We start from the raw sequence: 24410 nt of genomic DNA, 5'->3' as shown, positions 1-24410 counted from the left end.
TTCCTGGCGGAATACACAAGCATGTGTATACTTTACGTGCATCTAAACTAAGCCGAACTTTGTGAAAAAGCGAGAACTGCGACGCATTTTCATTTTAATTGCTGACCTATTGAATAAAAACATTGTGGGCCGGCCAAGTTTGATTTACGCTGCACGTGAGTCAGGCAGAGCAGCGGCCGCAGAAAGAAAGCAATTAAGGTGAAGAGTTTCCTCCCCTTCTCAGAGCAGAAGTGTGATACTTTTGAAGGAAACTTTGCGTTAATTCAACAAGATGGTACACTGATACATAGAATATCAAAGCATTCATCCAGCGTATACGTAGATCCAGTAGGCTTGACTGAGGCAACACAAGCAAACTGTCGATTTGAAGACGAGAAAACAGCTGGAATGCTGGCGGCGCAAAGGAAGAGATAACACGCAATAAAGTAAACTTTTTACACTGGGTAAAGCAGTTCAAGGGTTTTGGAGATTGGTAACGGTGTATTTTGATGGTGTTCAGAGCGCACGCGTACAATGAGGAAAAAAAAAAAACAAGCTGAATGAAAGAACACTGCCATGTCCGCGGATGCGCGCCTCACTTTAATGAATGAAAAGTGGTAGTAACGCACAGGACCCAGTTTACTCGTGAAATTACCCAGACTGGAATGATGAATAACTTGGGTGACGTGTTTGTTAGCTGAGCTTCCGTTGCGCTGTCAAAACACGAATTTGAATATCTTTCCGGGCTTGAGTTAATGGGAGGAACGTGCTTCAAACATGACAGTTGACTGATAATATTAGCCGCTCTCTTTTGCCTTGTTCATTTCGACCATAGTATATATGCACGCTTTCATGAAAATAAGTGTTACTTGGAATTGAGCGCTCTTTCACTCTGCCTGTCCTATCGGTGCGCTGTAAGCACTGTCAAAAAGAATAATGTGGCATGGAGTATAAATATGTATAAATATAAACATACACCAGGAAGTTTAAAGAAAACGTGCTTGGTGGTATGTGCCATCTCCATTTTCAAAGTGGATGCTCCACCCTTATCATCGTCACCATCATCTACAACAACATTGACATCATCATCAGCATCACGTCGCTGCAAACCGACCTTGTCGTCGGGCAGCTCGGCGCTCTCGTAGCAGGTCTCGTGCGTGCATCGTGCCATGAACTGAGATCCGGAGCCATCGCACGAGCAGTTTCGGCACAGACCGTCCTTCCAACTACTATTAGCCTGCATGAAGAAAAGATGATACTCATATCATGTACAGAATAGATCACAATTGTCTAGAGCACCCGAGCGGTGCTGCGTGGAGGAAATAAAGCAAAATTCGAAGGCAGATATTCAATTTCAGTGATTAATGCTTGCCTTCGTGCGCCGTCGAATACACATGCGACCCCCGCACAGGCACAAGCACAGTGCCCCTAAGAGCGCAGTTGCGATAAGATTTCATTTCCTTTGTTTCGCAGCTAACCACTCAAGCGCTCTAGACAAGTGTGATCGACTCGGTACATGAAAGCGCAAGTGCGAGCTTTCGCACTTCGCAGCGAAAAATAAAAACAAGCAACGTTGGTGCAAAGAAACTTATTTCTAGTGAAACAGTCGATGGAGTGTACAAGGACCTTTTCGAGTCATTAGCAGTGCTTGAGCACATGTGTAGAGACTGCTACCGTGCGATGCCTGCGCTAACTCAGGCGTTGCATTCATCGGGCGTTTCTTCAGGTACTTCGTCCTGAGCTGTGCTCACTGTGTGTTTAAGTTACACGCCTAGCGCCGTCGTCATTCTTAACGTTTTGACAAGCGTTCCGAACCATCAGAGGCCGCCTCCCTCCTCAGGTACTTTTTCGTGAGCCCGTTGCTTTCTTGTTCTTTCTTCTTTTTGTTTTTTTCTTGTTCTTTCATATTACTTTGCTTTTATCTTTCATTAATTGCCTATTGTCCTGTCCGTGTCATCTTACCCACCGTGGAGGTTCCTATCTACGGAGATCTATGCTTGAGCCCCGAGGTGCCCGCTTGGGTTCCCGACTATGGCCGCAGAGTTCACAGCGGACAAAATGCCGTAAATGCTCTATACTCGGAATAACATACGTGTTTAAGAACCTCGTGTGGTTAAAATTCATCCGAAGCCATCCTTGATGGCACCTATCATATCTCCAGAGTTACTTTCGGCTGTGAATTTCTGTGAACGAATTATTCAAGCGATTTATCAGCCGACAAGAGGATCAGCGTAATCAATCTGCACGAATGGTAAATGAATCGTTAAATTCAATAAGGAAGTGTGGAATTACGACAGGTTGTGCCGACGTACCTCATAGAAAGACACGTTCTGGCGGTGCACTTCGACCGGGACTTCCTTGCCTTCGTCGTTAACTTCGTACTGGTGTGTATACAGGCACACTCCTTCGGGGGCTTCTGCACCGGGGAAGTTGGAGAGAGATACACACACAAACAATGATCAACTCTTTTTTTGTACTAAATGTAGCTCATGTGGAAGAGGCCAAAATGCTTGCAGTGATTGCGTGGTGGTCATTGGTGCGCTCGTGCGATGCTGACCTTAGAAATTCTCGTGTTTAAGGAGACTATGTTCGAGGCTTAGAAACGCCTTCACTCTATGTGAGGTCACGTGCAAAAATTTATCAAGTATTCCAAGTTGTTAGCACCTGAGATACCGGAAACTGTTTGTCATGACCTCCTTCGTCCTTTCTGTGTTCGGTTTTGTGCATGGATGATTTTGAAACAATCCGTAGAGGCACGCGAATAGGAATTAGCTGGTTGCAGCTTTTGAGATCGCTTGTAGAGCATGTGTAAATAGGTAATTACTCATGTCGTGAGAGACCTTGGAAGAATGGACAGGTACACCCGAATGAATCTAAACTTTCACAACTTTCCACTTCGGGTGTCTACGAACACTATATTAGTTAACAATATTGCAAAGCAGCTTCACAGGCAGCACAGTAGATATGTTTAGGTGAAAAGTTCCAGATAGTAAATAAACTTAGCGCAGATACCAATGAGGCTCTTTAACACTACGGAAACACTCTAAATGCAGAAATATAGAGGAAAGTTGCAAAATATCTTGGATTGAACGGGCAAATTTTTCCTGTCAGCTGACGCTGTTATGTATGAATGCGTGCTGAGTGTTCTGATAGATGTTTAAAGAAAACCTTATGGGACAAGTGGAGCAAGAAATCTAGTGGTCCAGTGCGTGTCCAACTGTTCGATCAATGTAAGACATCACCTTCCAGGCTGTCCATCATCGCCTGAATAAAGTTGAAGTTTTTCTCTGCCGCCACGTTTTCCAAACTTTGTTTTCGATCGTTTGTGCATATTCAAAGCCATTGTTCGTGTCCTCATCGTGATAATTCTTCCCGTGGATTTTGATTCTTCTCATTTCTTTTCACTCCACATAAGCTGAGTGTTTGGACAGCGCTTTGATTCAGGCTATCGCATTTCTTTTTCGTTTAGAACCAACCGTTTTTGCTAGCAGTCTAAACCGAGTTTCCTGTGTCCATTCATCTTACACGTTTAGCCCCAACCCCCAGAAAGAAGTTTCGGTCAGAGCTTCCGCGTCAGCCGGTGTCGTCAAGAATAATGTGACACCGAGGGCGACGTTGGCTCGAAGCTAAAGTTTGCCCGTGCCATATCACAGCGCCTACGCCCGATTTGGCTAACGAAGCATGAAAATCGGCCGACGCCAAAAATCCACTGGAAACTTGTTCCTCGTAGTTGGGTTGACAAGGATGGCCATCGTCGTCAAGTAGCCGTCGTCAGGACACCTCCTAATCCTTAGCGTTACTCTCACCACAGAGAAAAGCAATCCGAAACTATGTCCACCACCCTCACAACTGGGATTCGAACTCGTGCTTATACGGCCATTTACAGGAGCTAACTACTGCGCTATTGTGCAGCTTCAACGATTGGTAATTTGTACGGTGTTTTGCGGGCCATATAGGGTCAAGGGTGGTGGCGTCAGTGCATGTATTTCGGAGGTCACAACAGGCAGTACTCTAACTGACGAGGGCGACGATGTGTGCTTCACAAAGTTGTTCTTGAGAAGACGCGCACACTTACAAAATATGCACTGTTAAATGCACTATAACGACTGCAACCAAAAGGTTGTGTTTGCTTCTTAACTTAAACATAGTTTTAAATAAACGCACTATGTATTTTCTTTAATCTTGCGTTGACGGCTTACGTTCACATTTATGGACGTACAAGTATACGAATGTGTTTATCTATAATATGGATATGCCGACAAGACTGCGTGTGTTGATCAACTTCTGCAGCACTAGAGCAACATTTATAATTATATAACCAAGAGACCAAGACTGAACGTTGACGGCGCCGTCTGAACCGAGACGCCAATGCGGAATATGGTAAGCGCTGGCCTGAATTACATACTGGAAGTTGCACAATGGGAACTCGGAAGTAAATTCATTGCTTTTCATTGAAAGCGCACGCGCATGCACACGAAACAGGAACGTGCTCGGAAATATTACTATCCTGTATGTGCTAGGCGTTCAAAGTTATCCTCACGTGCCAGCGCACAAAGAGAAAACGTACCCTCACAGCAATTGCAAATAGCTACAGCCTCTTCTTTTTTTTTTGTCTACTCTCCGAAGAAGGCTTCCTTCTGTGGCCAATCAAGCTTGCTGCTGCGCTTCTTGTCCCGTCGAAGCAGACTAGGCTTTCTTTCGTGGCCAGCATAGTGTGGCAGGGCACAGCCGTCTAGTAGAGGAACGGCCTCACGATAAAGTCAGCTATAGCGGACGATTAATATGGCAGCGGCAAACTGTGATCTCAGCATAAATACGTGCTTCGTCTCAATGTAAACGCAATTTTATAGTGTGCTAGCTTCTTTCTTTCTTTCTTCCTTTCTTTCTTTCTTTCTTTCTTTCTTTCTTTCTTTCTTATATTTCGTGTTAGTGCCTTTCCGCTTTGCCTTTCATTTTGGGTTTGTGCGTTTCAGATTTGGATAGGCTCATCTATTTTTGAATGAACTGAAAGCGTGTTTTCACGAAGTTTTTCGCTCCTTTACATAAATGAACTTCCTCTTAGTTCTTACATCTTCAAGTAAACACTGCTCTACTCTTCAGGGCTGTTTTAACATAAGCTTGTCTTCAGGAAAAGTGGGAACTTGCTTCAAAACAAATTTATATATCAATGGCATGAAAGTCAAAATAAAGCGAAAACTTTGGGTCGCCTGTGTTCGATAGAGCACTACGATAAAGAACGTATTCTCGCATTGAAAAAAAAAAATAACCACCACATAGCAAAACTGCAAACGACGTCCCCATGTAATTAAAGCCAGGCATGCTTGCGGGATGGTTTGTCATTGACATGATACAAAGAACATGAAATCATACGGCTAAAGATACCGTTCTACGCCATAGAACCGTTTATATTTATCAAATGTCTTTCAATAAAGACAGAAGGCTGTAAAGTCTCAACGAGGCAGCCTTAACGCGGAAGATATCACCGGCAAAAATATAAAAACGCCAGCTCGAATATAAGGAAGCAAAGGGGCACGAAAAATGTTACTGTTTTTAACTATCATCGCGTACCAAACAGTTAACACGTGAAACTTATTCATTGTATATTCAGTAGACTGTTGCGCAATCTGCATTGCGCTTACTGGGGATTACCGAATAAATGAATCTGTGCTTCTTTTAAGCATGCACTCACTGCACTTGTAGTTGTTGCAGCATGCCCCCGGCGTGGCGACAAGCTGAGTGCCGGGAGGGCAAGAAGGCTCAGGCGGGCACTTCTCCGGGTAACAAACAGCTTCGAGCGTAGCGCAGCAGCCTTGTGGCGTCATGACCACTTCCTGTCCAATCTCCAGGTCGGTGGGCCATACCACGGCCGGGCAGAGCGCCGGGTCACACTCTGCAGGGTAGAAAGATCAGGCCTTATTAGATTTTTTATAAAAATGAAGTTGGACAGCCTGTAGGACCGTCTGTAGACATCTTGCAGAGTCTTTAGCTCTCTTTATAAATTGTTATTTTGTGGAGAGAAAGTATACGCTCTCTTATAGACTAAAATTGTCAGTCTATTTCCTTTGCTGCAATGCGGTCCATACACAAACACACGCTCGCTCTCTCGCTGTCTCTGTGTGCTTCGGCACACTTAATGGGCCTAATGTATATGATGTAAAAATCGGTGGCGTAATTGGGAGCTCGTGCGCGTATTCTAGAGTGTAGCATCGCCATCTGCTCATCGCGTTGTACATCTTTTCTCGCCATGTCTTAGCTCGCGCTAACAGTAACTAATCTGCAAGGTATTCCGGAGATGCGCTAAGCAAGACTAACTTAATATTTGATTTCAGCGTAGCTTTAGTGAAATTACGGTATCTGCGCTTAAGCTTGCAATTTGAGCATACTGACTTGAACAGTACTAAAGTGCACAAAATTTCCTACAAAAATTACTCGAAGGAACTCTGGCCCTAGTGTCTACAGGTCCTGCAAATGTTGCAGTTCAGCTAGCGCTGGAATGCATTTCTCCTGCGTTTTGTCCTCTGATCTTGACGCGCACGGCATTTTGACATTGAAAATGTATCAGTTTCAATGCTATATTGCGTTTTACATACGATTCGCAATTATCATGTAGGTTCACGAGACGTGTTGCACTCATGAATTTACAAAATAGGATTTCTTTTGGAAATTTACAAAGCTAAATCATACTAGATATGAATGGATATATGTTTATTGAGATAGGAACCGCTCCCTAAAGCATAATAACTAGCGCCACAACCACAAGGGATGAATATTAGCATATCATTGTACTAACCGTCATCGTTTGCACGAAGAAATCTGAGCATGCCAGAGTATCTTAGCAACCACCGGTCGCTCTCTTCAAATCTCTTGATCCGGATAGCCCATCTAGCATTGCGCTTTGCTGAACTTTCTATTGAGCAGGCGTACACGCCGTTTGCAAACTGAGCACGGTGGGGTGCGTGTAGCCTTGGAGTTATGACGTGTAGCTAGCAGCCGGACAAAACAAAATCGTTGGTTGTCTAAGACTTGTAGCGTCACTTTACACGGCAGACTAATATAAAAACACGTAAAAACAAAGAGAACATGCGCAAATAACGCTCATCCTGAATGTGTATTTGTGTTCTCGCTTATTTTTGTCCTAACTGTCCCCCGCAGCTCGTCTACCGAGCACGTCTTGAATAATTCGTGTATGTTCCTGCCGGTGACGCCTAACTGTTAAAGAAGGTCTCGTTCAAAAAACAAAGAAGGAAGAGCCATCTCTGCTTCACGCTACGCTCCAGCGTCACTGGCCCCTCATTGTGCGTGAGCTGACAGGGTGAGTGTTTCGTTACTTATTTGAACTTAGCCGACATATAAGCATGACAGAACCGCAGCTCCTTTTTTTGTGTGGTTGTGAGCCGGGTTACTTTGGTAATGGAAAGTAAATACATGAAGGCTCATTCCACCTGGCGTAAACAACGCCAACATTTACACGCATCAACCACCGCGTCTGCTGCTCCTGGGCCTGGCGGCTGACAGCCTGTTAGTAAAGACGTGGGCGCAGAGAAAATAAATTGAACGCGACAGGTGCGATGCTGCCTGAATGGCTTAAACCAACAAAATGAAGAGAGATAAGCGCTGTCTGATGATTTCCGCTGGGAACCGCGGCAAGGTGCAGGGCTCATTATCTAGAGAGCGCGAAAGTGCTCTCAGCCAAGCTGGTAACTATAATAATAACGCGCAGGGGAGCCGCGGAGTTCGTATAGGCTGTCGTATCTTTTTGTTCACTTTCCCGCAGTGAGAACGAGGCTAGCATCAACTCTAAATAGGATGTTCGTGCGCCAGATGTGAGCTGGCGCGCGGAACTCTGTATTAGCGCGCGAACAAGTTGAACAACGCATGCTGATTGGATTAAAAGTGATATATACCTGATTATTTTATACCCGCGGCCTGCCCAAGATAGGGACTGAAGCGCAGAAGCCATAGAAGTGTATCGATAGTTTTTTTTTCTAATTACGTGGCTTTGTACAAAGCCTCGCCTGCTTTAGGCGGCACCGGCTACTCCGCCCATTGCAAGCAAAATAAAATTAAATAGATGTGCAAACAAATACTGAATACGTCATAGAGCACAAAAATCTACTACGCTATGCATCGCTTTAACTAGATACTTTGGTATAGTTGGACATGGACTAGAGTTACTGCCTAGTACAGAAAGGTAAATTTTTCGAGGCTGTTTACAGTTAGTAGAAGTTGACATTCTGGATGTATATTTGAGCGGTAGTGTAATGACAAGTCTCGTATTTGCTGTCATGACAAGCAGCGAAATTTTTCATACAACCAAAACGACGCAACACACCAAGGAAGATACAGGCAAAAGGAAAGGGCATCATGAAACAGTGCCATACCAGAGCGCAAGCTTACCGGATTCCTGTGAACAATCTGTCTTTCTGCTTAATAAGTTCAGGAGGCAGATACATAGGAAGTCAACTGTGAATGATGTCAGCAAGCCTAAGGTTTCTTAAAGATATGGATATATTCAGTGAATGATGATGTTTAACAAGTAACGCTTAATGTAACCAATGGTTTGATGCAGTAGATAATCTCTTTGGGTGCGGACTAACTTGGTGGAGTCGTAATTCTGCATCTGCTCCTTATAATCGCCATGATCAGTCATATTAGTGTTAGACTTGCTTATGCTGCGATTAACTCTGTTCATGATATATATATATAAATATATATATATATATATATATATATATATATATATATATATATATATATATATATATATATATATATATATATATATATACCTCCTGGTAGAAGCAGACGCTCGGGCGGGGGCAATTAGTGGCGTGCATATGCAAGGCTAGATCACACGTAGCTAGCACCATCCACCTCTTGTCTGTTTTTCTAGATATATGCTATTGGAACTTTAACAATTTGTCAATGTTTGGGAAGTTTTCTTTTCCAGAAATAACCCGACTACACGAAAATGCAACGAAGCCAATCTTGTTTTATTACGGTCACCGACGTTCGTGAAATTTGAAACGTGATAGTTTGGCCTTACTTCTCTTTGCTAATCATCAGCCTTTCTCTGATGCAGACAAGCAGAATTTTAGAAAAAAATACATATGGGGATCCTACGCACTGTGGAAACCGATGTAAGCGAAAGTTTGTATGTTGTTTCCTTTGAGTGGCGATAATTAACGGTGACGATGACGGCGAATGTGTAGCTTTTTCAGCGTTTAGTCCATTACGAGAGGGGTGAGTTGATGTAAAACGTTACCTTGCGTGCACCCCTGCTGTTTGTCTGCGTAGTACATAGAACACACAGGGAGACGTGTTTCCTTGAGGCGTTGTTGTGCTTCATTGTTTATAATCTCTGAGAGTTGAGCATTTTATTGCCTCATACGGCACATCGCATCGTGAAAGAAGTGTTAACCTTAATGGAGTTATGGAGTTCTATGTAATTCAATGAAATTGTTACTGGCGCTCTTTGGCCGTTGTAGCGCTCGCGCCATGAAACACTATTATTCAAGCAATTGAATTAATTACTACAAATATTGTATGTATACATTGTATAGGTACATTCTCGGTCTGCACCACCATTCGCTGCGTAGCGAATACGCTCCTATTCCGCGCGACGGTTCTTTCTGGCCTGGATGTCCTCGACGCTGAGTGCTCGCTTTCGAGCCATTTTGCTGGCGCGTGTTTACGTGCTCGTTCTGCATACGTGGCCAGCACGCTGTTGAGACGCCAGCACCAAGCGCTCTCTTCAGGCTACGGACGATTTACACTTTCATATTCGAGCACGCGACTTCCACAGCCTAGCACCTGTATTGTTGTCGCATAGGAAAGCAAGCACAGCACATGACATACGCACAAACTGTGAAACGCTGCCGCGGCGGCGCCGGCCGTGATGCGCGGAGGCGAGCGCCATCTGGTGCTGTTGCAAGAGACCAAGCGGCACGCGCGGCAAGACCATCGCAGCAGAGCCCGGAAAGTCGAGAGCAGAGGCAAAGAAAGCATCGCTTTACTGCATATGCTGTTCTATGTTCTCCTGCGTTGCTTTGAGCACCCCTTAGCCTTACCGCAGAAGTACACGGGGCAACCCGCTTCGTCCGTCCTAGTCTTGGCCACGTCGCCCTTGCTGCACTTGGGGAGGCTTAGTTCTGGACACCTCTCCACGACGTCCTCTGAAATAATATGAACGAACATGCTTGAGTTTGAGCAGAAGGTAGCGCAGCTACGCAACCCACTTGCGCATACTTCCCAAAAGGGGAGAGAGTAAACTGTGCTCACACAGGGTGATAAAGAGCGCGGCTATAATAGTCAATGAGGCCAGTAACTGCAGTTCCCTGCGAATTGCTTTTTGCGCCAGTGACGGATGCGACCGTAATCATAGGTCTTCTCGGGAAACGGTATGGTATCCAGCGTGTTTAGCGCGAATTTGAGTAGCGCTGAGCATCGAAGCGACGTCAAAGACAACAGCTGATCGATTCTCTACGCCAACTGGGCGCAGGGACATACGGAATACAGATACGGTCCTTCGTTTTCGTGGTTTTATCATTATTATTATTATTATTATTATTATTATTATTATTATTATTATTATTATTATTATTATTATTATTATTATTATTATGCTGTTTTAAGCGCCAAAACCACTTTCTGATTATGAGGCACGCCGTAGTGGAGGACTCCGGAAATTTCGACCGCCTGGGGATCTTTAACGTAATAATAATATTTGGAGTTTTACGTGCCAAAACCACTTTCTGATTATGAGGCACGCCGTAGTGGAGGACTACGGAAATTTTGACCACCTGGGGTTCTTTAACGTGCACCTAAATCTAAGCACACGGGTGTTTTCGCATTTCGCCCCCATCGAAATGCGGCCGCCGTGGCCGGGATTCGATCCCGCGACCTCGTGCTCAGCAGCCCAACACCATAGCCACTGAGCAACCACGGCGGGTTATTATTATTATTATTATTATTATTATTATTATTATTATTATTATTATTATTATTATTATTATTATTATTATTTAACCCTGGAGTAACGCACGCTTCGCCACCACGGCAAATTCAGACAGAAATCGCCTCGTAAAGCTTCCTTTCCCAAAATTATACGTCTGAGCGACGTCTAACGGACCAGACATCGAACACGGTCAGCTCTTAACATCATCAAGGTGACGGTCTCTTAAAGTCTGAGTGATGCATTCCAGCCGCCTCGAACGAAATGCACAACTAGCATAGATACACTTCGGGCTCATGAACTTGCTGCGATCTTACAGAAGACCTTATCACTACTGTGGTTCAGTAACTTTTTTTTTCTATTTTTCCGTCGCATTCGGCGGCAGTGTGCTGTTGTGGCCAGGCAACCTGCACAATACGATCTGGCGTTCTTTGATGGCCAGAAGCCAAGCGAAGCGTAAACTTCGCGAACTCTCGGAGATTGTCTAACTGAAGGTGGTTCGTCGATCTCTGTCCTTGTTCCCTTCATTGTTATATATCTTCTTTTGTGACGCTTGGCCAGCGTCACGACGCGTTAAACCGCCGTTTGCCGGCACTTTATTAAAGTTATCCCTATCCTATTCTTTGCCAGTGCAAAACTCAGCGCAATGTAATCATGTCGGCGAAGCACAGGTTAGTTGATGCAAGGGTAAGTACGGGCCTCCCAAGAACGCCAATAATTGCATCTGCGGATAGAACTTAATACCTCAGAGCAACAGCCAAGAAAACTCGTTATCAGCCGCATATTGCACTACACGCTGCGGTGGTAGGTGGAGAGGTTAACGTAGTCACAGGCTTGTCAGATTACTTCAGATGTGTACGGCGACACATGAAATAGTGGAAATAAAACAAACATGGAACCACACGTGCGAAATTGGCTTACGCAACAACTCGAATTTGCCAAATATTGTCACGGCTTGTGTCCCATCGGAATGCTAGACGGTACTCTGTCGCTCGCATCACAGAGACAGCGCGCCACCACAGTTGTTATTACCGATGGCCTTGGCAGCAGCGAAACAGCATGCACCTCAATGACAGTGGCACTGGATTGCGGAAGGTTCCCACGTTACTTACAACCAAACGAAGTGGAGGCTACAGGCTATCGTGTAATGATGCGCGTCGCACAGTTAACGGCCGTCTCGTACGGCCGTAGTTGGCGTTGGGCACAGAGCAGAGATGTTATTCTTATTGGTGTCTCCCATGTATCAGCTTTTGTTTGCTTTCCAAGCGGTGCAAGCACACCCCGGGGCAGTCCCTTACGACTGGTGCCTTTAATGTGTTTGTTTGCTGTTGATCAAGGACAGCGACAGTGAAGCTCAAGGATAGACGTTACTGCTTGGCCTCGAGCTGCATGTCTATTCGTGAATTCCGCAGCCATGAAACCCTTTCACTGTCTGGAAGAATCCAGTTCGGAAAAGAAGACGGAAAGTGCCCCAAAATCTGAGAAGTATTGATGTCGTCATGCTGGTATTATTTCGAACAGAAGAACTTTCTGTCAAAATCAGTATCGGTCGTCAAGAGTAAACTGGTATTGTCCTAAAGAGGAAACGCCAGGCATACGACAGATTGGTGTAAGAAATATAATTTGTCGGCTAGTTACAAAAAAAAAAGAAGCGTGAAATTTTTTTTAAAACTGTGAACTTTCACATAACGCCAAGCGCCAGGGACGACATACCGATAGAACGGTGGCTCACTGTAATTGCGTATTTTCTTAGAATAAGACCGCCATTTGTTTAAATGTCCGAGTTACATTACGCGGTATACATGCAGGCATGCCGCAGTTGTTTTGTTCGAGTTAGTAGTGGCATCCACGAGGCAAAAACCAGTGCGCTCTTACAAGAGTCGCATATATGTATATAAAGTATCTTGAACTGAAGATGAAGGTCGGATGCACCTTGATTTGTTGTAACCTTTCATATAGCAATGCGCCGAACTATATCCGAGACGCGTTGTTGACACATGTCAAGTTTGGTTGGTGATCTAAAGCTTTCAGGGCGTCAAAGACCGGGTGTGAAAAGAATGCTTCACGAGTTCTTGGGAGCTGTCAGATAAAGCCACCACAGCGTGACAAAAAAATGGTGATAAAAAATAATCAATTGTGTTGCATTTGTTTCTTCAACACTTGGGTCCCGTTAGACGTTTTCGTTTGGAACAGTCCTTATGAGCGCTGAAGGTTGCTGTTTTCTCTGAAATCAACTGTGCCTGGCGCTTTCAGGGAAATATCTGCTGTTTTAACCATGTGTTTCTTCCTCGGAAAGAAGTCGCTCCGTTCGCCGCATTCCCGTTATTGCCATTCGGAGAACAAAGCGCCATGAATTGCGGGACGGTCTTTTCAGAAATCAATGTGTTCTCCTAAATCTTCGGTAAAAAAAATGCAGAAACCGAAATGGTCATTTATTTTCACACGTCGCTGCGCCTCTAAAGGACGAAAATCTCAAACAGTGTGGACAACAAAAATATAGTGAACCTCGTATGTAGTGTGCTTGCAGACAATTGGTGTTCTCCTCGGGAAAAATAGTGAAAAATTGACGTCTGTGCTCATTTATCGTCTTTTTCTATTGATTAACTACTCACTACCACGTCTGTGTTAACATTGCATATATACATATATGCGCACTACATATGCGTTCCATGCAACATGACTCATTTTGCACTAACAGCGTACACCTGTTCATCAGCGTTAAGCATTTTTTGCAAGGTTTTTGCCCGCCTTGTGCGCAGCAATGAAGACAATTTCTTTCCTAATCCATAAGAAGGTAGGATCAGCTCCGTCACTGAATGTCACCACTCATTACATGGTTCATAATGTCTTTTTTTTCTCTAACTATCAATGATATTCATATTGCAGACACATTAAGGACAAGATGAAAAAAAAGGACAACTTAAGTGATGTTGAGTGATCTGGAAGTGATCTTTCGCATCGCCTGCAGTGATTGCCAGGCCTAAAAAGTGGCGACCCTCACCGACGTAGCTGAAATTATACACAGAATCAGTGCTACAACATATGTAAAACGATCTCAGAATTTCAATAAACCCTTTGAGAGCAGACGAAATTGAAATGATTGCGCAATGTTTTGTTCATGCAGATTAGGACAGCGTCATCGGCGTGTAATACAACCGAAACCACTGGGCTCACGTTTCAAATTACTCCGCTCACCCGTCTACATCTACAGTTTATTTCGCCAAAGAAATCGCGTGCACGCAGGAATCGGTGTCAAACGACGCTCGCTGTTTTCGGCTTAGCACAGCGCTCGTACCTCCAGGGCGCGCGCCGCGCCATTACGTTGATGTTTCTCCAGGCTTTCATCGCCAATTACAATAGTACCGCGATGCGTACCTTCTTTTTAAAATGCGCACCATCGAAGCTATACGAATAACCCAGAGGCACTACGCCCGCATTAATACGGGTTTTGTCACAATTACCGGGGCCTTCCATCTACGCTGAGCGATATCAGCGCACAAGTCGCGCTATATTTTTGCCCCACGTCATATACATCAAAACACAACTACGGTGTTCTTAAGACTCCGTGTTTACGTTATCTCTTTGTTCCTGCATCACCGCTAGCAAAGAAAAATGGCTGCCATAACGGCACGGCCGCACGTATATGATTCCTGGCTGCTGATATGTCGCCCGTCGTGCGACAGTAAATGTTCCTTTGCGCAATACCACGCAGCGGTATGGAGGCCAAGGCCACGTAGTGAGGTAATCGGGACTACCGTCCGAGAGTCGTTTGTTGCTCGCAGAAGCATCAGCGAATGGCCGACGCCCGTAGGCTGGCGAATTGGGGCAACAAAAGAATACGACAGCAGACGTTGACTCAGCCCGTAACGAAACTGCTCTGGAGCGCGGCTGTCGTCTTTGCGAATCGCGCTGCTGATTAGTCGACGTATATTAACACCGCGAATACCATCGCTACCCGATAGCAGAACCGTCTGCACGGTACTATCAGTCGATAGCTTGCTGGAACACGTGTCGTGTGTCGTTATGAAGAGACCCCGAGAAGTCGCTGCCTTGATTGCCGGAGTCTCAGGCATCGAAAAAAGGAGAAGAAATCCTCCGATACGTTTTCGCGCCGAGAGTCTGTAATTCGGCGCTGCGCTGTATGTATTTACGTTCTGCGAATAATGCTGAGACGGTCCACGTGGAGTACACACAGCCAGCAGTCCTTCTTACCATCGTGTTCTTGCTTGCAGCTCGGATTTCGCCCCTATTCGTTTTTTTTGTCTGTTTCTTTTGAACTCTTTCATTTCTGTATTTTAATTTTACATTTTGCTGGAAACAGGAGCGAGCGCATAGGAATTCATATCATACAACCTTCTCGAAGTTAGGGACGACGCTTGCTACTGAGCGAGAGTATTTGCTAATCGAAACTCGTATTCAGAATAAAATATACTTGGACAAGAACCGTTCGCAAGAGCACCTTCGAGCCAGTCGTTTAAAACGGACATGTTATTAGGAAGAACTGCCGGCCGGTGGAAAACAACACTTCAGACCGAAAAGAAATGCGAATTCGGCCCCAGATTTTTCCCACGTAATAAAGAGGTGCGATCAGTCGCGCCTTGATGGAGCAGAAAAAGGAGTCCAACGTGTCGCGAACCATTGGTGCTTGTGACAGCGTTGCAATCCTGAATAACTCCCTGGTTAAAGAATATCCAAGCTCCGTAGCTTTCGCAACAGTGTTCGCTTTTAACGAGAAGCTGTGTAGATGGATGACACAGCGACACTGTAATCACGTCATTACGCGGACGGACGCGCATGCCTCGCCTCGTATCGACAGCCTAAAGGTATGGTTCCTTGTGGACAAAACGAGAATTCGTTGCCAGCCAGCGGATAAAAAAAAAAGAGAACGAGAGATGCAGCACTCGCATCATTTTTGGAACTTGCTTCATACACTTTTTATCCAAGGTTGTGCACCAGGCACATAGAGCCCGGTAATTTTCGACAATGTCCCTTACAGTCGATGAATGGGGTGTCTCGGAGAAAGCTCCCCGAAACGACGTCAACGATAAAAGGCGCCTGCGTCCGTTTGTTCGCCACAGCGACGTGGCTTGACATCATCAAACACAGCCGGTGCCGCTGGGTCCTAGAAAAATGTGGCGCTTCTTTTTTTCCCTCTCTCTTTCTCTCTCTCTCTCTCTCTCTTAAGTATACTTGCCGGCTCTATACTTGAAAGCAGGACACATAGGTTCGGGGGGGGGGGGGTGCACTGCGTCACGTCACTGCGCAAGACTACATCTCAGCGCAGGTCTCTAAAGGTCTTTCTTTCTATTTAGGCTGGTGCCCTTGTGCGACGCTTGTGTCAACCTCTAGAATCATCGCGTTCTTCTTTTAAATTCTCTACCAAATAGTCTAAAGAGTGTATAGGTATGATGCGAGATGCTGCAGGAATACACTTTCATAAATATCGATGAACGTTACAGCTGTACTACTTTACCTCTTTATTTCTTTTTTATTTATTCCGGGAAGGGGTGAATGCTCACTGCTGGCATTGCGTATGGAGGTATGACTGGTGAGATGATTGGAAATATATGTGACATACTGATGTGAAGATTTTCTCTTTTCTTGATTGCTCTACATTTGCTTATTTTGATTCACACTTTGCGCTTCGTCATGAGCCACGAAACATCTTCCGAGTTGCAAATGTTATCGGTCATCAAGCAACCGCCACGGCTGCGTTATGCGCACTATATTTCCTACTAACGTCGCACACTCCCTGTTTCCTCTCCCTAAGTTTCATCTCGAGAAAACACCAAGGCGATTGAGCTCTCCTTGAATATTTCATTCATGCAGAAGACAGCCGCATATAGGACATCATAGAGAAAAGGCGTGGCATGTACCCTCTAAAAATAATGAGCTGTTGGTAAATCTATTATGCGTCATCGTGAAGTCTGCTGTTTAGGTCTCGATATCGTTTTCAGCGATCCTATGTCAGCGTGCTGAATTTTGTTGGAAGAGCAACAAGAGACAACTGGTTCAAACCGAGAAAGTTACTGGACAAACGCTTCTCCAACTATCCAACTGTCCCAAATCGCCATCTTGCTGTCCATGTCAGCAGGCACTATCCTGTGCCGAGATTTATATGGGGTAGCAGCCATTGACTGCCGTGGGGTCGGCCTTCTCTTAGAGTGGCCGTGCAGTTCTTTGTCACCAACAAGTGGGCGTTCCTAGCGTGTTTTTACCCTGGATCAGCAGAGCCCCTTTGGCGATAGGGACGTGAGCTGCCCGAATGCGGCAGCACTGCAAATGTGAGAAAAGGCTGGACTCCGCAAATTTGACCACTTGGGGTTCCTTAACGTGCACCTAAATCTAACTCCACGGGTGTTTTCGTGTTTCGCCTCCATCGAAATGCGGCCGCCGTGGCCGGGATTCGAGCCTGCGACCTCGTCCTCAGAAAGGCGCAATGTGTTCAATGAATGAATTCGTCACGGCACCAAGCAGTGGTCGGCAGCTACATGCAGCTCTACTGGGTATGCGCAGCGTTTGCTTTGTGCGCGACAGGGCTTGAATGAGCGCTCGCGGTCATAGAGGTGCGATCCTAGAGGTCTGGCCATGCTACGTGGTGCGGACCGGCTTTGCCCTGCACCAGCTTGACCGACGGATGGTAGCCACATCCAACTTGCGCATTTTTCAAACGCTATCAAAGTTCAATACTAAGCGAGGTCTGCCAAGGTGTCTGGCCAGGAGCGGCCAGGAGTGAGTGCGCACTGGCAGGCGTGCGTGTGGTCTGACCTTAAGTTTCCTGTGCTTCGAGGCTAGCTGAGTGCTCAAAACCAGTCGAAATTAGCGAGACCTGATGGTTACGACACCGATAAGCAGGGTGGCCAAAGTTTAATTCCTACGCTGGCGGCCGAGCGTGAGCAGATGATAGTGAGTTTCCTTCGGAAGTACGTAATTATTGTCGGAATTCGAAGGCACATTTCAGCTTACTTCAGCCTGTTTAATAAACTGCGCCGATAAATATACACACTAACAGTAGGAAGAAGCGCACTGATCCAAACACCGTTCTTGATTGATGTCACCTATTCGCCAATAGCAGCCGGGTATGCGAATCTGTTATATCACGAAATAAATCATCCAAAAAGGAGTGAGGAGCAGACTTCTCTTGAAAAGAGAACATCTGAGAAAAAAGGTGACTTTGCGCTCCGCTTGCGAGCTCCACGCGCCGTGCGCGAATGGAAATCGCGCTATGTTCACAGGAGCGTATGCTATCCACGGAATAAATTTTTTCCACAGAGCCTGAGAGGTGGTTCAGGGCCACGTTAATAGGTACTAATGTGTTAGTTTGTTGTTCATGACTTCGCTAAAGAAGTGTATGTAAAAAAAAAAAGAAGACATGAACACGCACGTGATCAGCGCGCACACAAAGGGCCGAGCTGGAACGCCAATCTGGCACTCACGGCAATGTTTCTCATCGCAGCAGCGGTCTTTGTCGCTCAAGCGCACCAGCTTCTGGTCTTCGCGGCACACAGGGTCCGCTGGGCAAACCTCGTGCTGACAGTCGGCGCGTCCGCCTTTCTTGCACGTGCAGTGGGTGCACTTGTCACGCTGCCATTTGTCGCCCACCTGTGCGAAATCGTGCGTGTGAGTGGTTTTAGAATAGGCAAAGGCTACGTTTGTGTGTCTGCGTACGGTAAGCCATGTACGGTAAGCCACGAAACAAACAGCACACAAAGAAACAACACCAATGCACGCGACTTCAGAAATATCCGCAACGTCTCATTAAGGCCAGAATGCTATAAACAGTGAAGCGCTTTCGTGGCACGCTACGCGTAATGGGCACTTCCCTAGTGGCCAAGTGCGACTGAAGCCCCAGCACACTGAAAGAAGCACTACATAGCAAACACCTAATCAGTTTTAAAGGAAGTAATATTTCAAGACTCAAGTTAGTTTTATTTGCCGGAGAAATGGTTGGCTGTGCATACCAATGCCAAAAAAAGTCAATTCAAAGTAGCCTTTCTTGAATTTCGCGCCAAAAACAGAAATGTCATTTGCACGCAGCAGATTGTACAGTATACTTTGCAAATTGGGGGCGTTTCTATGCATGAAAAGTTCTAAATACTTTCTAGGTTGCGCCTTTGGTTCCTGTAGACTGTAGTGTAACCCTCGTTAATTGATGAAGGAGTAACTAGTGCCATGCCCAAGCTTTTAAAAGCTGTAAAGGTGGCATCGCCAGCAATCTTTTTCTATTGCGTCTCTTCTGCTTGACTAAGTCAGCGCTCCCTGTACATCGTAAATACATCCCTTTAATACATCATAAATCTGGTTTGCCAATCTGACATGACTACATATTCCTGCTAAAGGTCCCTTCACGCAATACCTACAAGGCGAAGAACAGGGGCTGCAGACGCAATGACCAGAGAGAATTCCTCTCAATATTACTCCTTAAGTCAAATGGGGATGTTTGCTGCGTGCGGTGAGGGATGTTTGTTTATCCAATATTGTGCGTTATCCTGTTCAGGTGTTTTCGATTGCTTCAATGATTGGTTGAGTTTGATAACGTCTCAAAGCAGCATAGTAGCTTTGGGCACCAAGGATATTAGCAGCGAAACACCGCATATCGACCGAACAACCGGAGCGGGCGCTATGTTTCCTTTGGGACGACTTCTGAAAAGGGATGTTAGTGAGCTCACGAACATATTCGGCTGGCTTCGACGTCTATTGGTTAAATGTTTGATGATACTTGTTACAGTGGGTCAGCAGGTGGCTCATAGATTGTGGAGGTATATACTACTAAATGCAAGGTCGCGGTCTCGATCGCTCTTTAGAGTGACCATATTTCAATGGATGTGAAATGCAGAAAAGCCCGTACCGAGCTTTGGATGTACCTTATAAAAATCTAGGTGGACATAATTTCTCCCCAGCTGCGGTGTTTTTCTGGGGTGTAGAACAATCAGACGATTATTTTTTTACTTTCCGATGTAGTGTGGGAAAGCGGGCACACTTTCGAGAGTTTGGAGCAAAATAAGTGAGGACGCAGCGCCTTGAAATATAATGGAATCGTAATACAAAAAGACAAAATAATAAACTCGGCGTAACGCATGACCGTACCATACCAGAAGCTGTAATGAAAGCGCTGGGCACAGTTGCATAAACACGTCTATAATGGCGGTTGAGAAAATAGACGCCTAGACTTTCGCGAACTGTCGGCGTTAGTTAGCTATAACCTGTTTAAGAACCACATTTTAAAATTCGGAACAAGCTTTTATTTCTCCTTTGATGGGAAACTTGTGCATAGAGTCGCTTTATTATGAGCGGCAATAATTAAACGGTGTCCATGATTTCAGCCGATGATTTAAGAACGCAACACGGCGACTGTAGATGGCTCGCGCCAATGGTATGAACGATTCGTTCATTGTCGACAAACGTTCGGCGAAATGTTTATCGCAATGCCAAAATGCCGTATCATGGACGTACAACATGGATTGCTACGATGACTCTCAGGGCCGACCTTTTTGGCACATGGTGGTGAGAAATGTGCGATAAGTCCTTCAGTCGAGTTTCATCACCTCTTCTTAAGAGGAAGATTTGCCTCTGGTGGTCGTATCTAAATACATTTAAAAGAAGAATTCGTTTTTCTCAGTATCCATTGCACCAAACTTGTCGACGTTTTTTGTATTTAATATAAAAACTTAAAATCTAGTGACTGTTCGTTTCTAAATTTTATTGAGGTCGTCAATTTTTTATTGAAAATTGGCAAACATCCCAAATTTTCAGAAGACGAAACCATCAAGTTTAAAACTCTGTAACTTAGCTAGAATAATTGATATCAGAATTATGTGAATTGCATCTAATAGCGTATCTAAAGAGGACAAAATTTATGTTACACATGAATCTCAAAATATTCAGTAACGTGAAAATACACCTTTTGCAGAACCCTTGTAAACAGCGTAAAAAATTCAGGTATAAGATATAAATTTACATATCGAATTTGTGCGCTTTGAATGATCTAATGGATGCCGTTTACAGAACCGTGATTTATGTTTCTGAAGCAGAGGTATTAATCTGTAAACATTGTGCTTCTATTTCTTTCGAACTTGTGAATTATTGAAAACTCTCTTAACAAAATTCAGGCCATAAATCTAAATTCCGCTACTGACAGTCGCTAGAGTTTAACTTTTGCTCTGAAACGTAGCAAATTTCATTAAAATCGGTCCAGCGGTTATCTCAGAAAAGCCTTCCTGCGTTTCACATGTATTTCAATCGGTCGCGTCGGAGTTGCGCCCGAGCTAGAGCTTCCCCCTAATAGTAATACTTTTTACACGTATACATTTCATGTAACTTAACGGTGGTACTTAATTTTGATGCTAACACTTCGGAGTCGAATTAGCGACCAATATTTCCAACATTGACAGTTCATGTTGACAGCGAGAACGAGAGAGAGAGAGAGAGAGAGAGAGAGAGGGAGGGAGGGAGGGAGGGAGGGAGGGAGGGAGGGAGAAACGGACGGACAGGCAGACAGACACAGACAGACAGGGACAGACAGACAGACAGACAGACAGACAGACAGACAGACAGACAGACAGACAGACAGACAGACGGACGGACGGACGGACAGACGGACGGACGGACGGACGGACGGACGGACGGACGGACGGACGGACGGACGGACGGACGGACGGACGGATAGATTCAGTTGTAGCTAACTATTTTGTTGCGTGCGGTTTAGGAACGGCTTTCGGCACACTTAACAAAGTTTGCCATTTCTCACTTCTCTACTGGGCAATCTAACGCCCTGTTTCTTCGACAGGCGACTTATCGAGTAGTGTCCCACGAAGCTGGTTTCCTGTTCCTTGCTTTTTGGTGTGGGTATGATTTTGCAAAAAAGAAAACAAAAGAGGCGTTGACGCTTGAATGGGTGAAGCCTATTCAATCATCTGTAAAAAAAATTTAACGATGGTCCCTTTTGCTGGACTCTTTTTATGTTTCATGGAATAACAATTTACCCTTTCTTGGGGACCACCATATGAATTCAAGACTAACTAGCGCAGTAATCCCGCATTAGAATAGCGACGTCCTCCACTACTAAAGGCGGAACAGCTTCTCTTGTCGTCTGCGACGCTTATTCGTCGCAACAGCAACGAAAGAACAAATGCAGCAAGCTGAGTGGCTGGCCTCTCTAACGAAGGATTGTCGAGCTAAGCAATGGGCCTTGGCTTGACGCTTTGAGGGGAAGCCTAGTCCCGCGCGTGGGCAGTGCCCGCTCGGCGCCAAGCGTGTGCTCTGCCTCTTTGATGTCCTGTGCTGCAGGCGAAGTCTGATGAGGGGTACTTTCTTGAATTGTTTGAATGGAGGTAGAAAACGTTAGCAACTATTTTGTCGTCCTAAATGCGTAAAAAAATAACATGACACAAGATGAATGTACTACAGGCATTAGACGTACCTCGCTAATATGCACGGACGAAAGCAAAACGTTACCACGCCTTTCCCTTCCCCCCCCCCCCCACACACACACAGACGGGTATAAATAACCTGCTGCGTTTCTGTCCTCCCACTTTTTTTCTCTGGTTACTCTAATTCCCTCCGAAGTCACTGTAGTACGGTCCACTGAGTCAAGTAATACAGGTAACAAACACAGGAACACACGCACACACACGTATATAGTCATATCATGAGAGAAGCCAACAAACACTGACACCAAGGACAACATAGGGGAAATTACTTGTGCTGAATAAATAAAATAAAGAAACGATCAATTAGTGGAAATTAAAGTGGATGAAAAAACAACTTGCCGCAGGTGGGAGCCGAACCCACAGCGAAATGCGAAGGTTGCGGGTTCGGCTCCCACCTGCGGCAAGTTGTTTTTTCATCCACTTTAATTTCCACTAATTGATCGTTTCTTTATTTCATTTATTCAGCACAAGTAATTTCTCCTATGTTGTCCTTGGTGTCAGTGTTTGTTGGCTTCTCATGATATGACTAATAAAAATCGGGCCCCTCGGTTAACCCCCTTTCTCCTCGTTTATTAAATAATGAGGGTCTCGAATCCGGCAACATTGATGCCTTCAGGTAGCATATGTGGGTTTATTGACCAGTTGCCTTCACCCAAAAAGATCACGTTCTCGTGACGCCTGCGGCAAAAACGACATTCCACCTCCGCCGCCAAGGTCTATGAGTGGTGGCGCTGGCTAACACTACCAGGGTTCTACTAGTACACATAAATACCCAAGAAAGTGGATGGGGAAACGCCGCCGCGGTAGCTGAATTGGTAGAGCATCGCACGCGAAATGCGAAGGTTGTGGGTTCGGCTCCCACCTGCGGCAAGTTGTTTTTTCATCCACTGTAATTTCCACTAAGACAGGAACGCGTGTACGTTCCTGTGTGGTATATGACGTTATATTGATTACAATTACCGACGAATATATGAAGCATAACGTTGTAGGTTCAGACTATGTTTTTTTATGTATTGGCTGCTAAACTAATACAATCACTCCTGTTCTTTGTGTCTCAGTATTTTATACATAAAACTCATACGCAGATCTGTAATTCATCTCAACTCGCCTTCTCCATCCAATAACAAATGACTTACCAATGTGCTCAAGTGTGGGATGCTGTAATCCTGCTAGCTCAAAGCAAGCGTAGACCAGAACAGTCTGCCTGGCCAAAGTGCCTACAGTTACTGTATACTCAGTTCAAATTGCGTTACGTTGTCATCTGTCTAATATTTTGCTTGTAGCCATCGCACTTATTATTACCCACTGCTGTTTACATCGCTGAATGGAACTGAGAGTAAATAAATTATATGAAATAAAACAAACTTTTCGATGTTTTCGACCAGAATTTACAATTTTGCGCAGCCGGTTTGTAGCAGCACGCTTTAATTGCGACGCGCAGCGTGAACACCAGAAGCGTTCTTCTGAAAAATTTTGTATTTGCGGAGAATGGTATACCGGGCACTATACTTCGGAACGGCTAGTCATGTTGAAAGGCATATGCGAGTAATGTTATTGCTTTTAAGTGAACGCAGAAATCGTAGTTTAGAAAAGTAACGCATGATTAAGGAGTCAAGAAACCCTTATTTAAACAAGCTGCTCAAGCCATGAGGCGTGCAAGAAGATTTAGCACAGTTAAATAAATAAAAAAGGGATATTGATAAGGTGCGCTTCCGTGTTTATGTTATTAGAACCTGTACTAAGACCGTGCTTAAAGCGAGAATCCTTATTATTCCTTTATTTTCTGTGTGCGGGTGTGTCTGTGCTGAAAGCTTTGGCTGCTTAATTTGTGGCTGCCTCGCTCGTATTCTTTATGAGGTTGCTATTAACGACAGCATCTGAAGAGCTCTTGCCTTAAATAGAAATGCTGTAGGAAAAGAAATAGAGGTGGATAATGCTTCCAGGACCGTGCCAAAGGGTTTAAGCCTTGCAACGGTTACACTTCCGGAGGTCGCTTGCAGACGCGTCACGCTGCCTGAAGAGGGCCTCGCTAATGGTTCGCACAGCTT

General features: G+C 45.0%; 1 protein-coding gene across 1 annotated transcript in view; it reads right to left on the bottom strand.

Moving 5' to 3' along the window:
- The window catches only part of LOC142558578 (uncharacterized), a 192449-nt gene that overhangs the window by 15147 nt on the left and 152892 nt on the right, over nucleotides 1–24410 (bottom strand). The window contains exons 67-71 of the mRNA XM_075670711.1: nucleotides 18370–18535; nucleotides 10050–10154; nucleotides 5669–5869; nucleotides 2292–2395; nucleotides 1094–1216 (exon numbers count right to left, since the gene is read on the bottom strand). Coding sequence (XP_075526826.1) covers nucleotides 1094–1216; nucleotides 2292–2395; nucleotides 5669–5869; nucleotides 10050–10154; nucleotides 18370–18535 — 699 coding nt within the window. The remainder of the gene's footprint in view (nucleotides 1–1093; nucleotides 1217–2291; nucleotides 2396–5668; nucleotides 5870–10049; nucleotides 10155–18369; nucleotides 18536–24410) is intronic.

This window comes from Dermacentor variabilis, chromosome 9, assembly GCF_050947875.1.
Source record: "Dermacentor variabilis isolate Ectoservices chromosome 9, ASM5094787v1, whole genome shotgun sequence".
NCBI classification, from domain to species: domain Eukaryota; kingdom Metazoa; phylum Arthropoda; class Arachnida; order Ixodida; family Ixodidae; genus Dermacentor; species Dermacentor variabilis.
This window is presented reverse-complemented; position numbering and strand designations above follow the sequence as displayed.